Here is a 17,318-nt window from a genome sequence, read left to right as displayed (position 1 = left end):
AACCTCGAAAATAGAAGGGAAATATATTAATAAAAAGTACAACAACATACACTTAAAAGTGGTTATTCAAAAGTTAAAATACAACAACATCCATGCATAACAAATAATAAAATACAACAAAATTGAAACAAAAGGAGCAACACACCACCCACTGAAAACAAACCAGCATTAACAAGAGAAGCTGGTATCACAATAAATGGCATTGCAAAAAACTTGCATTATTTAAATAAGACGAACCAGTGGAACATGAGCAATCTTCGACTCATCATTTCTGATGCTTTCAATTAGAGCAGGACAGTCTGTAATCTTCAATTCCTTGAGGGAAGTAAGGCGTTCTATCCCTTCTGGAAGAGATGACAATTTGTGGCATGATGTAATCTCAAGTTCTTCAAGTGACGTGAAATTTTGAAACCACTCTGATAGTGCTTCTAAGTTTTCACACCATTCAATCCGCATGTACTTCAGAGTGTCAGCAGATGCTTGAAGAAGAAGCTGAGGCAAATCCACCAATGAATTTAAATTAAAAATTATGAAACGTTTAAGACTCAGCTTCAACTCATGATCTTCTTCTTGCAATTCCATCTTCAAATTAATATTAGGGCAACTCCAAATTATTAACATCTCTAATTTTGTCAGGTATCTGATAGTATCTGGTAACGAGATCAGAGGACAGTTACGTACATACAAAGCTCGGAGGCTTTTCAGACCTTGAATCCCTTCACACAAACTTACTAGATATTTGCACTTACGTAAATGCAAATATTGAAGGGAACTCAAACATCCAATTCCTTTTTCTGTAAGAACCTCCTCTTGTGTGGTTATTTCCAAGTATCTAAGGCGGATCATCTTTTGTATGTTATTAGGCAACTTCTTAAGCTCATAACAATCCCTAAGGTTTAACATTTGCAAGTTCTGTAGCTCGCAAAAAGATTCAGGGATCTTCTTCAATGAATAATTCCAAGCTAGATCAAGGTACCTCAAATGTCTCAATGTACCAATAGAATCTGGCAACACTTCGAAAAGTATACTACACAAGTGTAGCAGCCGGAGGTACTTGAATTTGGATATATTTTCACTAATAAATGATCCAATGATACCCGCATCTCCGTATTTATCTGCTGCTGGAAAGACAATGCTTCGAACACTCCTTGAGTTATTAACTATGAGTTGTAGAAATTCTTCACCACATAACTCTGTGTCACCATGTGAAAAATGCCGAAATTTCCCATCAACATTTTGGCTTCCTAAATTTATGAATGCGGACTCACTTTTTGTCATTGATATTGCAAGATCATGCATAAGATCATGCACTTTAAATGTCCAATAAAAACTATACTCCCGGAAATCCTCTAAGAAACCCCTTGACCATAAAACTTTCATGTATTGAACAGCAACATCTTCTAGCTCTTCAGTTTTGTCAGAGGTTTTAAGAAGTCCAAGCGCTATCCAATATTGGGCTACATACTCACTGAGATAAGTATAATCCTTCGAAAACAAACAAAGATAAGTAAAACATCGCTTCATGGGAGATGGTAAATGATCATAGCTCAATTTCAATGCTGGTAAGATGTCTTCATTAACTTGATCCACCTGCCAGATGTCATTTTCTCTTATTTTCAACCACTCACGTTCGTCCGTGTTTGCATAAAGTAAGCTCCCTAAAGATCTCACAGCCAATGGAACTCCTTTACATTTTCTTACAATTTCCTTCCCAATTTCAATGAGCCTTGGAAAATCTTTCCCTTCTCCATCTTTGAACGCATACTTCTTTGAATAATAACAAGGATTCCTCATTGGAAAGACCTTGTAGAAAATGGGAGGGACCAGTGCTCATTATTTCTGCAACTCTATTACTTCGTGTGCTCACAATAATTTTACTTCCATTGACACCATTTAGCAATATTTTCTCAGATCCATCCATTTTGTGGGGCTTCTCATTCCAGACATCATCCATGACAAGCAAAAACTTTTTATCTGTCAAAATTTCCAGCAACCGCTTGCGAATTTCACCTCCTTCTAACTTACTACAATCATCATTTGTTGCAGATTTAATAATTTCTTTCATCAATCTTATAACATCGAAGTCATCTGACACGCATGTCCACATCTTTAATGAAAAGAAATCATTACCCTTTCATCATTGTAAACCATTTGAGTAAGAGTGGTTTTACCCAAACCCCCAATTCCAACTATTGAATGACAGAGACTCCCTCTCCTTTGGTTGGTTGCATTAAAATGCTTATAATCTTTCTTTATCATCCCCCTTCCAATAACATAAGGAGCTCCCAAGAAGGGATCAGTGATCTCCCTCTCCTTTGGAATTACATGCCCATCTTCAGCAGGAGTACCCTCGCTAAGAGTAAATCTCTCCTATCACCTGCATCTTATCTAGCCTTTCTCTAATCTCCTTGATTTTATGACTAATTTCATATCGAAAACCAACAGATTTAGAGCTTGAAAAGCATTGACATACCTTTCTAAATGTGCTCCTCTTTTGTCTCACCACTTCCCTCCGAAGCTTTAAACTCGAATTCTTCTAAAACGTCCTCAGCATCAAGGAGAACATCCTAAGCTTCCCAAGCCAGTCACGCAGCTGATGATGTGTGCCTGCTTTTTCCAGCATCCAAGCAACGGCTTGATTCTGCTCGGGTTCCTCAGGCTTTCTAAATCACTTTCAGATTCCACAACAAAGACACTTCCCGACCACAAGAAGCCTATCTCTTCAGAACTTCAGTCGCAATACAAACAGAATTGATTCTGCCATTTTCTCTCAGAAGAAACGAAGAGAGCGAGAATAAGCTGTTGAAGATAATGGATGCTTAGTATGCACCTACTCTAGCTATACCCTAACATAAAACCAAAAATACAGCATCCAAGGAATAAAAAATTCGCTCCAGTGCTGGTTTGGTATGAGAATCTCAACTCTAGCGATACTGCTAACATAAACATCAAAAGTTAGCATCAGGAATAAAAAATTTGTTTCACGCGTGGAGTAGGTATGAGAATGGGACTCTTGAACATATAAAATTTATTAACTGCTTGTAGCGACTTATATAATTTTTGAAACTCAATGTCTCAATCCATGTGATGAACCACGCCATTGACCATCGGCATTTATCTCCAAGCGATCAAGGCTGTATCAAGGGAAGACTCTGATTCTCCAGCCTATAGCCAATTCTGGACTGTTGTTTACTAACACCATCTACGTTGAATACAATACAATTCACATTGTGCTCTACAGTTTTCTTATTGCTGTTTATCAGAACCTTAGCTTCAAGTTTAATATGTAAAACTCAGTGTACAATGTACACACCAAGCGACAGATACAATGACAATGAGAAGATCGTCCATCAAGGGTTGGTCACAGGGGAGACCAAGTAGTGGCTTGGCAACCATCTGTCTCCACTCCCCAAGCCTATGATCACTTGTATATATAAATTTTGCTCTCGAGTTATGTTGACGTTAAGAAAGGTTCAGACGAGGTATCTAGGGCACCTATTGTAGCCAAAATGCCTGAGAGAATACGCCACCTCCTCCTTATAAAGTATCCTGCCTTGACCTTGAGGAACTGTAATTATCACCAGAGTCGGGCACGAAACGTCATATTGCTTCGATCTTAAAGATAGAATTGAGGAGAGAAGGAGTATGTCGTTTCCATTGAACGATAATTATGACGTTGAAAGTGGTCGAGTTTGTCGTATTTACACGTCATTTATTTTATTATACAAAATAATATTATATACGTAGTTAATTCACCACATTTTAAGTTAGCTTTTTATTGTATTTCCGGACGAAAATACTATCTCTACACAGAGTCATCTCAAGAACATTTGTGACCATAGGTAAGAGTTACTTTGGGAGCCTTCTAATTAATAAGCATATATTAAAAAAAATTTTTCAATTATTTTTCTGGCCTTTTGAGATACAAAATCACTAAGAGAGGTGAACAACAATCACAACTATGGGGTCAGTTTGGTAAGGGTTTTTGAGAGCATGTTTGGAGAAGCGTGAGTGGTGAAATAGGTAATTTCCAATGGCCGATTGGCCAGAAAAGGCTTGAAAGTCGCAGCCCAAAGATATCGGTGGCCGCGATTGACGGATAATGGATGAGGTATGATAGAGATTTTGGTGAGAGAGTTGAGGGGGAGATGGGGTGGTTTGGGAAGGCAACATGTCGGGTACATGCTGAAAAGGCTAGAAATGGCTGTCACGCGCGGTGGAGTTGGGTTATGGATTCGTAAAAATCAGTCAATCGGGACTATCGAGGCTGAAACACTTGGAAAATGATATGTGATGATTTTTGGTCAATTTTGGTGAGAAAATTGATCGGAATCAGCTCCAAATGGCTGGCCGGAAGAAGGGTGGAGATAATTTGTGTCAAAGTTGAATTTTGGGATGGATTGGGGTTGAGTAATTTGAGACATGTAAATAACTATTTAAGCCTTTGATTGTTAAAAGAAATTCAATGTTTAATTTAGGGGTCTAAATTAGAATATATGAAATTAGAGGTACAAATTTACTATTTTGTCAACTTTGGATGGGAATATATGTAAAAGTTTATAATAAATTTTGATCTTTTTTTTTTCTAGCCTGGATAAAAATCAACACCATTTTATTTTTTATATATAAAAAAAAATTATAAAAAATTTGTGCCTCACCTGCCTACCCCTTGAGCCGGGCCTGCCTCTACATATATTAAATAACGAGATTAAAAAAATAATTACGGTAAATATGGTTAAGATACCTATAGGCAAGGGACCAAACTAGCTACTAATCTCCAATAATTTTATGTGCTTAATTGATAATCACAATTTATTCACACACAGCAAATGTGATCCTAAAGATATTTTTGATATGGAATAGAGAATGTACTTTCTACTATTACAAAGTATCAATTCAGTTTTGTTAATCAAGATATATATGTTAAACTAAATTATTAATTAATTAAGCTTTAATGTACATTGCAAATCCAAGGCTGCATCCACTAACTCATATTTAATCAACTTAAATGTGTTGTTCAATCTCTTCAAATCCATATACTTGTAATTATTTGTACAGGTGTTAGTATATGTACATGTTAATATTGATAGATAAAATCAACGAATATTTAATTTTAAAGAAATTATATATATTCTTGTAAATAAAAATTTCGTAATTGTACAAATCTTTTCATAATTAGTAAAGAGTAAAAATACATTGAAATAGTTTTAAAAGAAAAATTTACCAACAAAAAAGAAATAAATTAAGGAAGGAAATAATTATCCTAAAATACTAAAACTTGTGACTAAAGACACCTTTTTGTCCTTGATATATTATATAATTACATAATTGCCCCAGATCCGGTAAATAACTATACTGCCCTTGATATATTTAAATAATTATAGAACTGCCCTCCGTATATAAATCCACTTTTTTTAATACAGTAGAACCTTTCTATAATGATACTCCATATATAAATAACCTTCATGTAGTCATAAAAAATTATGGTCATAACTTGGACCAGTTATAAATAAGAATAAATTTCACATTGTAATAAGTTATAGTTTTTCTAAGTCCCATCTTAAGGAATTTGTCTCTACATAGTAATAATTGTATGTATATTATAAAAAAAAAATTATGTCACATTAAATGTTTAAGATGAAATAAAATATCTATCTAAAGTTGTTTGAGACAATGATTTATGCTTTAGAGTTGTTATCATATCTTTTATCTTGTGAGTACGTAATAAGTCGCCAACATGGATACCGTTTTTGAAGCCAAAATATTTCTAACTTCATGTTTGGAGCTTCTTGGCACGAAACTTTTGGTATTTCAGTACTATATTCATCCTTAGGATTATCTCCTTCCTCTTCTTGTCTAATTCCAGTAATGATTTATTCTTCAGTTAAAGTATGCACGACTTGTTGCTCATTTGGATGATTAAGGCATATATTAATATCCATTTGATTAGTGTAATAAAGTTGTTGAATCTGATCACTCAATTTTGTAATGACTCTTTGATATTCATTTCCATACTATCCTAATGCTACTAAAACAATGAATTGAAATTAGAGCTGGACATTTGGGACCGGGTCCAAAACCTGGTCCTAGCAAGCTTGGTCCCAAAACTGAACCAGGCCTAAGGAGAAGGGCTTGGTTCCTCCACTAGGCCCTTATTCAAGGCCTAGTCCCAGGTCCGGGCCCAAATCCTTTTGGTTTATTTTTTTAGCCTCTTGGACAATTACTAAAACCCTCTATAAATTTTGAAATAAACAAAAATTATAGGGTTTAAAATAAAATTTTACAAAATTTAAGAAAAAAAGTTCATTTAATAACCGTTTGCTGGAAACCAACTGTCATTGGGGGGGTTTGTTCCACACCACTCAATCTCTCAATCTCTCTACTCTCTACTCCAAATCTCCAATCAAATTCTCATTCAATTTATATTTATATTTATAATTTATTCATATTATAATTTATTTATTTATACTATTCAATTTTTTTCTATTTTTCAATATCATCTCTTATTCATATTATTACTTAATTATTTATTATTTCATCATAAATTCATAATGGATTCCCAAAATGATGCATTCGGAGGATCATCCCCAAATAAGTTTTACGTTCCATCCACCGATGAAATGGAAGGGTTGAATCCATTTTCATCATTTACTCCAAAGGCAACAACTGCAATTCAACAATCACATTCGACTAGGACGAGGTGCAGCCAAACAAAAGTGAGCTGCGACTCAACAGGCACGGGCATGGCCCAACCCCCCTAACCTTCAAAGAGGGTTGTGCTCGATGTATAGCGACACTTCACCAAATCAAAACGGCCAAAGACAAATGGGGAGGGGGAAGAATTGTGTGGGGTATGTAATTTCCGTGGAACCATTATTGGAGCTGAGAAGGGGACTTCGATGATGCGACGACACTTGGAGAAGAAGCAACCCCAAATAATGCGGCTGTTTGGTACATCTTCAACCGGATCAGGTAGGCAAATTTAAACTCAACTTAATTTTAATCCACAATCTTGAACTCTCTCAATATGGCAATACAATGCATATGTTGCACAAGAGGAAATATCAAGGCTCATAGTTGCTACGGACTCTCCCATTTGTTTATCTAAAAAATCCTTATTTTATTCACATGATTAAAACTGCATTTTGTCCAACATATACCCTGTTAGTAGAAGTACAAGTAGAAGAGATATACTAAAACTTTATAACAAAATAAATAATAAACTTAAAAACGAATTTCAAAATTTTAGGAATATATTTATTGCCCTTACATCAGACATATAGGCTTGTAGATCAAAAACAAATTTTTTAACTATCACATACATTTCTTATATCATAGTTGGGGTTTACAACAAAAATTGATAGGTTTTAAACTATTATATGAAAAACATAGTGCTGACACTATTTATTTTACAATTCTTGAAGTTTTGCAAGAATATGTATTAATTGATAGAGTTGTAGTGCTAATGCTTGATAATGCAGCTGTTAACACCGCGTCAATCTCTTTTTTGAAAAGAGATTGGATCCGCATGGTGAAGGCAAATTTTTTCATCAAAGATGTGCTTGCCACATCATCAATTTGATTGTTAAAGCAGATTTATATGCTATACATTCGAAGATGGATAGGGTGTGCACGGCTATCAGATTTATTGTCGGTAGTAACAATAAAAGATGGCAGGAGTACGTCAAATATTGTAGACAAGAGGACCCACCGGTTCAACCTTTGAAGTTATGTATGGACAGCCTATCCGTTGGAACTCCACCTACTTGATGTTGGAAAAAACTTTGCCAACCGCAAGACAATTACAGATTTCATCAACCGGAAGAACCATCCAGAGGAAGTTGTCAGCTATGATGATTTGACGATTTGTGAACTTTTTTATTCATGTCTTAAATTTTTTTATGATTTCACTAATACATTAAGTGATATTTATTATCCGATACTAATTTAGCGTTAAATATTTTACTTCAAATTTCTAAAATTTTTGCTAAATATAGATATAATGACGTTTTAATGGAAATTGTTTTAAAGATGTAAGAAAAATACGAGAAATATTGGTTAGATGTTCCATTCTTATATGGATTAGGCCTTGTTGTAGATCCTAAGTTTAAATTACACATAGTTAATTGTATAATTACTGAGATAGGCTAGAATTTAGGACATGATTATACGTCTTATTTGACTGATTTTAAGCAAAAATTGGAAAACCTTTTTTCTTTATATCAGAACAAGTACAATGGAAGTGGAAGTGGAACATCCAGCAGAGACGATCAGGACCCTAATGGAGACTTCTATCAAGGATAGAGCATGTGGACGTATATGAAACATGGCGGAAGTAACAGCTTTAGCTCATACATACATGAACCAAATGAGTTGAATCGCTACCTACAAATAGACTTGTCCTACATGACGATGAAGGAGAAACGTGAGATGGATTTGCTTCAATAGTGGAACTAACATCAAAGTCGATTCCCCATTGTAGCCCAAATGGCACGTGACATTATATATGTGCCGGTTTCTACAATTGCATCCAAGTGAACATTTTCAACGAGTGGCCAGATTGTTGAAGACAGAAAATGCTCTTTAACCGATGAGATGATTGAACTGATAACATGTTTATGGGACTGGACTCATGCAAAGAGAAAACTACAACAACACACTGAAGAATCCTGAATTACTCGAACTCTTTAGGAACATATATTTTAATGATTTAAATATTGTTGACGATGAAGATGAATAATTTAAAAAAAATATTTAATTGTTTATTTGTGAAGCGTGAATGTGTCATTGTGTGAATATTACATTTATGTTAAAATTAGCCATTAATTAGTTTATTAATTTATTATTTTTTAAAATTAATTAAACTTTTAAAAACTTACTAATCTACCCTTGAAAATTACTAAACCCCCTTATAGAATTTCATTTTGCCCCTAAAATATAAAAAAAGATAGGGGGGAAAAAAAATTTTGCAAGCCCATAGGACCAATCCAGGTCCTGAAATTGCTCATGTCCTAGCCCACTTGGGATCGATCCTTGACCAACTCTAATTGAAATCCTAATACTACTAAAACATGAATTATAAAATAAGAAATCAAAACAATAATTTTTGAATAAAAATTCTTGTAACTACATCTCTATTAAGTTATAACCTTCTCATAGTAATAAATTTAGTTGGTCCCAACATTATGACTATAGAGAGGTTCTACTGTATAAGTGTTCGTTGCTAAAGTATCCTCCCAGGGCTAACTATTAAAACATCATCTCAGGTTTTGAAATAAATTAAATAGCCATGGACTTTATTGAAACAATTTAACACATATTGCTTAAAAGATAAGCTTATAGATAAGTCTATATCGCTTGAGTGATAAACTTATATGGCTAATTAGGCGAATAGTCATTTGGTAAAGATTTTCAAACTTTATAACTATTTAATTCATTCCAAACTTGAAATGATAATTCAATTAATTTTCCGTATCCTTCTCTCTCTCCCATCCTTCTTTCCTTCCGTTACTCTTCTTTTTTCTTCTCAACATTAACAAAATCAATTCACTTCTCACATTTATCTCTCATCAGGCAAGCTTTTCTTTTTTTTTTTTTTTTGGTTTTTGATGTTTTTAATTGCTATATGTATACTAAATTATTGGTTTATGATATTAGTGTATACAAACTGATCTTGTTTAATCGGATGGCCGTTTTATTCAATCGCATATGTTGCTTGTTTAATTGCTTGCATGTCTCTAACTCCATATGCATACTGATTGCGCTACTGTTATATTTATCAAATGATTGGGAACCTTGTTTTGTGCAATTAATAGGGCCTGGTTTTGGTGGTTAAATAGTGCCATGTTTTTAAGGCATGTTTGGTTTGCCTATATTGAAGAATTTCAGCAGTATGATGAGGTCCATAATTTTGTTGACTTCTATTATGCCTGAAACGGCAGGGCTGACGTGATGCCTTGTCAGCATGAGGTGGTTAGAACTTGGGAAGGTTTTGCAACCGTTCAGATGCAGCCACGTCACGTAATGGCAAAAGTGGCACGCCCCTGTCAGTGTAGTGGGTGAGTGCCATGTTAGCAGATGGTTGGAAATCGTCCACGTGTCCAAACCCTACATAAGTCAAGGAAATCACTTGGGTAGGTGAGCAATGGAACGCAGAAAAGGATTTGCACGGTACCCACCCACTTGCAGATTTAGTAATCATTACCTTGGTTTATCCCATGATAAATAGGGGCCTTCCCTCCCATTTGCGGGATCGGCTAATTTTACTCTAAAATAGCCCTCTCTCTCTCTCTCTTTTATTCTCTCTAAATGGTAACTCAGCTTGCTGAATGCGACCTGACCTCTACCCTCTTATTAATACAATAACAGTGGACGTAGGATTCACTTTTGAGCATTTGAACCACTTTAAACATTGTCTTTCACTCCTTATTTAACTAAATATTCACATATCACCTATGACGTCTAAGTTCGCTTAGCATTTTATACATGCAACCAATTATGACAATGAAGAGATCCCCCAGGAATAGGTGGACATTCCTCCCGAAGTGTCGCCTATCCGAAAAAATGTTATGGGGGGTATCCTTTCAAGCTCGCGGCTCGATCCAGCCGTCATGAGTTACCTGGAGAGATTCAATAATACTCTCCAAATAGTCAGCCATAGGTTGGACCGATTGGATTGGGTCATGCCACCCGAATCCAATGAGGCGATGCCACTGCCAAAAATGCCTGCAGGTCGTGCAAAAGCATGGAGAAGGGCGAAAGCCCATACCACGTGCACTGCAACGCGTCAAAGAAAGGGAAAGCAAGTGGCGCTTAATGGAGCAAAGGGCTCCGAAGGACCAACGAACACCAATCACGTCCCAGGAAAAATATCCATGGCATTGCGACTCAGCGACATGTCACAGCATGAGTCGTCCCGTGCCATATCGCACGAGCACTCCTACAAAAGTACAAAGTGGGGAGATTCCCAATATCACTAAAATGACGACTTCGATCGTCATCTCATAGGGGATTCCCATCGTCTGTGAGTCAGTTCATACCACCATAGAGGTTGGAAAGACTCCCTGAATCACTCAATGCCATCACACGGCTCTAACTAGCGTGTGTCGAGATTAGCCTGAGCTTCCTGCCGAGGTGAGGAAGAGTCCGATTTGTGGTCTCTCCTTAACCACAACCGTAAAGGTTGAACCCACGTTGTAGAAAGTAATCCCCAAGTATCGCCGCTGCCTTAGATAGAGGAACTACAACGAGCTCTGGATTAGCTCAAAGCTCAACAGAACGAGCAGGGGAAGGTCGCAGAGGTGTCTCCTTTTTCTCTAGTAGTGTTAGCTGCCCCTTTCCCATCGAGATTCAAAATGCCCCACATGCGAGCATTCGATGGGAACTCTGATCCGCAGTATCATCTGTACGAGTTCAACGACCTCATGAAACTCCACCAAGTCTCTGACTTGGCAAAATGCCATTGCTTGGCAGTAACCTTAACTGCCCATGCCAAGCAATGGCTTAGGTTGCTCCTGGCAAGATCGGTCAGCTTATGCCCTCAAATGAGCTTGACATTTCTGAGGCACTTCCAGGCGAACATGAAGTTCTCAATACTGCTAAGCTACCTAAGCAATATACTGTAAGAGAGTGATGAACCCATTGAGGAGGAAATCACCTTCTCCGAGAAGGACACGGTGCGATTGCATCATCCCCACGAAAATGCTCTCGTCATCGCACCTAAAATAGGTCGATGCGAGGTCCACAAAATGTTGGTGGACAATGGAAACGCCATGAACATCTTGTTCCAACGAGCTTTCGAGAAGATGAAGCTAGACGAGGCAGATTTGAAGCCTACCTCTATCTTTCTATATAGTTTCATCAGGGATCATTTGATTCCCAAATGGACGATCTCGCTCTAGGTCACGTTGGGAGAGACCAACGAGATGACCAAAATGACTGAGTTCTTAGTAGTGGACTGTCTATCCACTTTTAATGGCATCTTGGGACGACCTCTACTACGAAGCTTCAAAACAGTTACTTCAATCTACCATCTGAAGATGAAGTTCCCTACCCCAACGGGGATAGGGGAAGTAAGCGGATCTCAACACGCATCTCGCAACTGCTATGTAAGGGCAGGGTAGATAGCGTGCAAAGGAAAAAGAACTCCAATCGGTATCCCTAAACAGGAAATGACGATCAGCAAGATCGAGCCACAGCCTAGCCCAGTTGAGGATAACATGGATCCTTATATTTAGGAATGCCCTAGCAGTGGGCCGATCGAGGACCTATTTGAGGTATCGGTCGATCAAAGTGAGCCAGGCCGAGTGTTGAGAATCGAAAGTAATCTCCACCCTCAGCTCGCCAACGACTTGACAAGCTTCCTTAGGAAAAATATCGACGTATTCGCATGGACTCATGCCGACATGGTTGGGATCAGCCGAATATTATATGTCATGCCCTGAATATGGATAGTGCGGTCAGGCTGGTTCGCCAGAAGAGAAGAACAATGGACCCCGAGCGATATGCTGCCTTAAAAGTTAAGGTAAATAATCTCATCTTAAATGGATCCATCCGAGAGGCACTTTACCTGAGCTAGGTTGCCAACCTGGTCTCAGTAAAGAAGCCTAACGGTAAATGGCGGACTTGCGTTGACTTTATTGACTTTAAAAAAGCTTGTCCAAAGGACAACTTTCCCTTACCGAGGATCGACCAGCTCATCGATGCCACCTTCGGGCACGAGCTGCTGAGTTTGATGGATGCCAACTCGGGATATAATCAAATTTTGATGTACGTGCCAGATGAAGAACATACCTCCTTTGTTATAGATCGGGGGCTGTATTGCTATAAGGTTATGTCTTTTGGCCTAAAGAACGCTATGGCGACTTACCAGTGACTGGTTAATCGAATGTTTTTCGAACATATCAGAAAATCAATAGAAGTCTATGTTGATGACATGCTGGGCAAATCGCATGTCGCTTCAGATCACATAACATATCTCGCTAAGATGTTTTGTATACTCCGAAGGTACAGAATGAAGCTCAATCCTCTCAAGTGTTCGTTCGGAGTATCCTTGAGAAAATTCTTGGGATATATGGTTGACTAGAGGGGAATAGAAATTCACCTTGAAAAGATTCAAGCTCTCCTCGATATGAGAAGCCCGACGAACCGAAAACAGGTTCAAAGTATCAATAGGAGAATAGCGGCTCTCAATCGCTTCATATCAAGGGCAACAGATCGCTGCTTACCGTTTTTCAATATACTCAAGGCCAATAAAAAGTTCAAATGGACTCCGAACTATGAATAGACTTTCTAAAGTATTAAAGAGCACCTTAGAAAGCTACCTTTCCTATCCAAGCCTCCCTCGGGAGATTCTTCTTCTGTATTTGTCCATCTCTTAACGTGCGGTCAATGTAGCTCTAATTCAAGAAGAAGACAGAGTCCAATGGTCGGTATATTATGCGAGCAGGCAACTGTTGGATACCGAGATGTGGTATTCAGAGATAGAGCAATTAGCTTATGCCCTGCTGATCGCCTCCATGAAGTTACGACCTTATTTTTACGCCCACACAATCCACGTATTGACCAACTACCCACTCAAGCAAGTCCTTCAGAAACCAAAAGCTTCGGGTAAGTTGCTCAAGTGGGCGATGGAACTAAGTCAGTTTGATCTGCAGTACAGACCGAAAGTAGCTATTAAAGGGCAAGCTGTTGCCAATTTCATCTCGGAGTTTACATACCAACCAACTTAGGAATCTGAGCAACAGGCCAGCGAAGTAGCCCAGGAAACTGTCCGAAATCTATCAACCTAGAGCCTATATGTCGACGGTTCCTCGAACAGGAGGAGGGTCGAGGCAGGCCTTCTCCTCCTTAGTCTTGAAGGGACTCGCATCTACGGTATCCTTTGGTTCGGATTCAAAGCCATGAACAATAAGGCTGAATACGAATCACTGCTCGCTGGTCTACAATTGGTAAGAGAAATGGGGTCAATTGCGATCAATATTCACAGCGACTCCATGCTGGTTGTCAATCAAATTTGGGGGAGTATCAAGCCAAGGAAGAAAATATGATTAGTTATCTGAAGAAAGCTAAAGCCGTGCTTGAGTCTTTTAAGCACTTCACGATCACGTAGATTCCTAGAGACAGTAATTCTGTCACAGATGCCTTGGCAAAAATAGCCTCATCGCTGGACTCGGATGCGTCAGAAAGTATTCATGTTCGGTACATAGAAATCCTAAGTATCAGCTCGCCCGAACAGACCATGGTCACAACCGAGTCAATTTCCTGGATGATCCCAATTATTCAGTATCTCCGAAATGGGACTTTGCCCAATGACAAGACTTAAGCAAGAACCCTGCAAACCAGAGCTGCTTGTTACACACTCATAGGAGATCAGTTGTACAAACGAGGTTTTAGTGCCCCTCTCCTTCGATGTGTATCAGATGAGGAAGTAGACTATATTATGAGAGAGATACATGAAGGGGTCTGCGGTAATCACACTGTCGCATGATCCCTCGCCAACAAAGTTGTTCGTCGAGGGTACTACTGGCCCCTATTTCAAGAAGACACTTTCAACTTTGCAAAAAAGTGTGACAAATGCCAGCGGTTCGCGAACATACTGTGAGCTCTTTCCCACTAGTTGATATTGATAACCATGACCAGCCCCTAGCCATTCTCCATGTGGGGGATTCATATTATTGGACCCATGCCAACTGGAAAGGGAGGGGTCAGGTATGCAGTTGTCGTGGTGGATTATTTCACCAAGTAGCCGGAAGTTGAACCGTTGGTCGCGATCACTACCAAAAAGCTTAAGGATTTCGTCTTCAAAAATACAGTGTGCCGCTACGGAATTCCTCATACCCTCATCTCTGATAATGGTAAACAGTTTGACAACAAGAAATTCAAGCAGTTTTGCGATGAGCTAGGGATACATAAAAAATTTGCCTCAGTTGCAAGACCGCAAGCCAATGGTCAGGTTGAAGCTGTCAATAAAACCATCAAGTATACTCTAAAAGCTAAGCTTAGCATTGCCAAGGGTAATTGGGTCGATAACCTCCCAGAAGTCCTATGGGCATACAGGACAACTCTGAGAACCTCTACTTCAGAAACACCCTTCTCAATAGCGTATGGCTGTGAGGCAATGATCCTAGTGGAAGTAAGGACTGGTTCACTTCGGAGAGACCTGTTCAATGAAACACTTATGCGTGCAAGTCTGGACTTAGTTGAAGAACATCGCGGCAAGGCTCAGCTAAGGATAGCATCCTACCAGCAGTGCGCGAAAAGATTCTTCAACTTTAAAGTCGGGAGAAGAGACTTCCAAGTCGGCGATCTGGTTCTGAAAGAAGTTCTTCTTAGTACAGGAACCAAGTGTGGGAGTATTAGGGCCAAACTGGGAAGGCCCATACCGCATCGCTAAGATGATATGACGGGGGACTTATCACCTAAAAAAGCTCAACAGTTTTGAAGTTCCGCGAGCTTGGAATGCTGAACATCTTCGCCCTTATTATCAGTAATTCCAAACTCGCTCTTGAATTTCCTTGTAAAGACTTTTAAGCTTTGTAAATAAGATCACTCTTATGTAATATTGTTCCTCGCATTTTTTTGCCTTTCTGTTCGCATAAGAAATATTTGTGTAGTACAAAATTTGTAAGTGCTATCACAAACAGTTAGAAAACGACCTTACGTCCACATGTGTAATGCTTGTGAGGCACAAAAAATTATAAGTGTTCACAAATGATTTAAGAAATAATCTTTTTATTTATTAAAAGTAAGTGCAAATACAAATGTGCTAGCACACGCACGGTTCTAAAAAAAGAAAATTAGAAACAATCACTGGTCTTCGTTCCTAGGCCTTAAAGGTGCAACCTTGGTGTCTCCAGGTTGGTCGCCGACCGCCTAGTCAACTACTGGTTCCTCCGGGACATACTCCTCCAGATGATCGTTTTCCGGATAAGGCCCTTGATCTTCTTCTTCATCGTCGACCTATGCCATGGAAGCGAGGATCCTCTAGTAGTCATTCGGGAGATAGGTGAGGTCCATGTTCGGATTCTTTGGTCGTAGGGCATAAATGGACTGAATCGACCAGTCAGCGGCTTTGCTCTCAACTTCTAGTTCTTGTCATTTCATCTCTTAAATTAACGAAATGATGCACCTTGGGACAATTCGAGTTCTGCCTCAAGTGCCCACTTCTGCTTCTCGGTGGTTTCCCACAATCGCGCTCTTTCTTGTTCTGCTCGCAAGGCCCGCTCAGAGTTCGCTCGTAACTCCAGCTCTTTCTTGCCAGCCTTTTTGGTAAGCTTGACCACTGTCCTTTGCATCTTTTTAACCTCCTCTCCCCTCTTCTCCAGCTCGACCTTCTAGAAATCCACCATGCGGAACGTAGCATCCCTCTCCAACATGTACTGGTTCACCTGAATGGTGGACAAGTTTATCTCCTTCTACGCAGCTTCTAAGTCTCGTTTTAGCTGCGCGTTCTCCTTTTTCAGCTTGATTTGCCCCCCAGTGGCTTCCAGTTAGGTCTTCTGCTGGGCCAAGTGCATAGCAAGCAAAGACTGCATAGCAAAGAAATCAGGAGGTTAAATTCCATTCCATTGAAAAAAACAAGGGAAATATAAGAAAGTCCTGGATGAGGACGAACCCTTTTACCTGCCTTTGCAGTTGGAATGCAATGGTCATCAGGTCCACAGGGTTGGAAGTCATGAACTGTTCAAAAGCCTCAGCGAGCTGGCACTCTAGGAGGGTGAACATCACCGGCTATAAGTGCTCCGAGAATTGCCCCATAAAGTCTAGCACAGACGTGCCAGCTCCCGTAGTAGGTGGTATCTCGTCCACCGTCTTTTTACTTGCTTTGCTCCCAAGAGTCGCAGTGTCCCTTTGCCCCCTGTATGAACCCTCAGGGGCTAGTGTAATGTTGGTCGCGGGCTTGGAAACCCCTCCCTAGCGAAAAGCTTGGTAAGGTTGCGACTTCTCAGGCTGCATGCCCAAGCCCTCCAGCTCAAACTCTGATTCCTCGACCTACAGCTGCTTCCTTTTCTTGGATTTTTGAGCCACAGTCTTCTACTTAGGATGAGTAGCTACGGGCTGAGGAGCGTCTACGGACTGTTCAGCGGGAGTTGGCACCCTCGTCGATGTTCCTTTGACGGGGGTACCACTGGGGCCTGCCTTGGTTGGTCCTGTGGCACCGACTTGAGGAAAGATGAACCCCCTAGCTCTCAGCAACCTGGGCACTTTGGGTGGCATGGTCGCTACATGCAAGTATCGTTAGTCAAAGAGTTTGCTGCATGCAAAAAATAAAGATTGGATAAGGCTGCAGACACTTACGAAGAAAGGGTTCCAAGGTC

The 17,318-nt window shown here is 39.3% G+C and overlaps 1 protein-coding gene across 1 annotated transcript; it reads right to left on the bottom strand.

Annotated features, from left to right (window-relative positions):
• Positions 1-222: 222 nt before the first annotated feature.
• Positions 223-16,295, bottom strand: LOC116117475 (putative disease resistance protein RGA3). The gene is made up of 3 exons (XM_031403497.1): positions 16,130-16,295; positions 1,868-2,088; positions 223-1,767 (listed from the first exon to the last, which is right to left on the bottom strand). The coding sequence occupies exons 1-3, from the start codon at positions 16,293-16,295 to the stop codon at positions 223-225; spliced, it is 1,932 nt and encodes a 643-aa protein (XP_031259357.1).
• Positions 16,296-17,318: the final 1,023 nt, after the last annotated feature.

Source organism: Pistacia vera, unplaced genomic scaffold, assembly GCF_008641045.1.
Source record: "Pistacia vera cultivar Batoury unplaced genomic scaffold, PisVer_v2 Contig811, whole genome shotgun sequence".
Classification (NCBI taxonomy): Eukaryota; Viridiplantae; Streptophyta; class Magnoliopsida; order Sapindales; family Anacardiaceae; genus Pistacia; species Pistacia vera.
The sequence above is the reverse complement of the archived record's forward strand: the minus strand, read 5'-3'. Positions and strand labels throughout refer to the sequence as shown.

Bases quoted from the DNA above. Each gene is read 5' to 3' on its own strand.
- LOC116117475 (XM_031403497.1), bottom strand. From the start codon at position 16,295: ATGCAAAGGACAGTGGTCAAGCTTACCAAAAAGGCTGGCAAGAAAGAG. The intron at 2,089-16,129 runs GTGCATCATTTC...CATGCGTGTCAG, and splicing joins AGAACTCGAATTGTCCCAAG to ATGACTTCGATGTTATAAGA. The intron at 1,768-1,867 runs GTGAGCACACGA...TATTATTCAAAG, and splicing joins TCAATGGAAGTAAAATTATT to AAGTATGCGTTCAAAGATGG.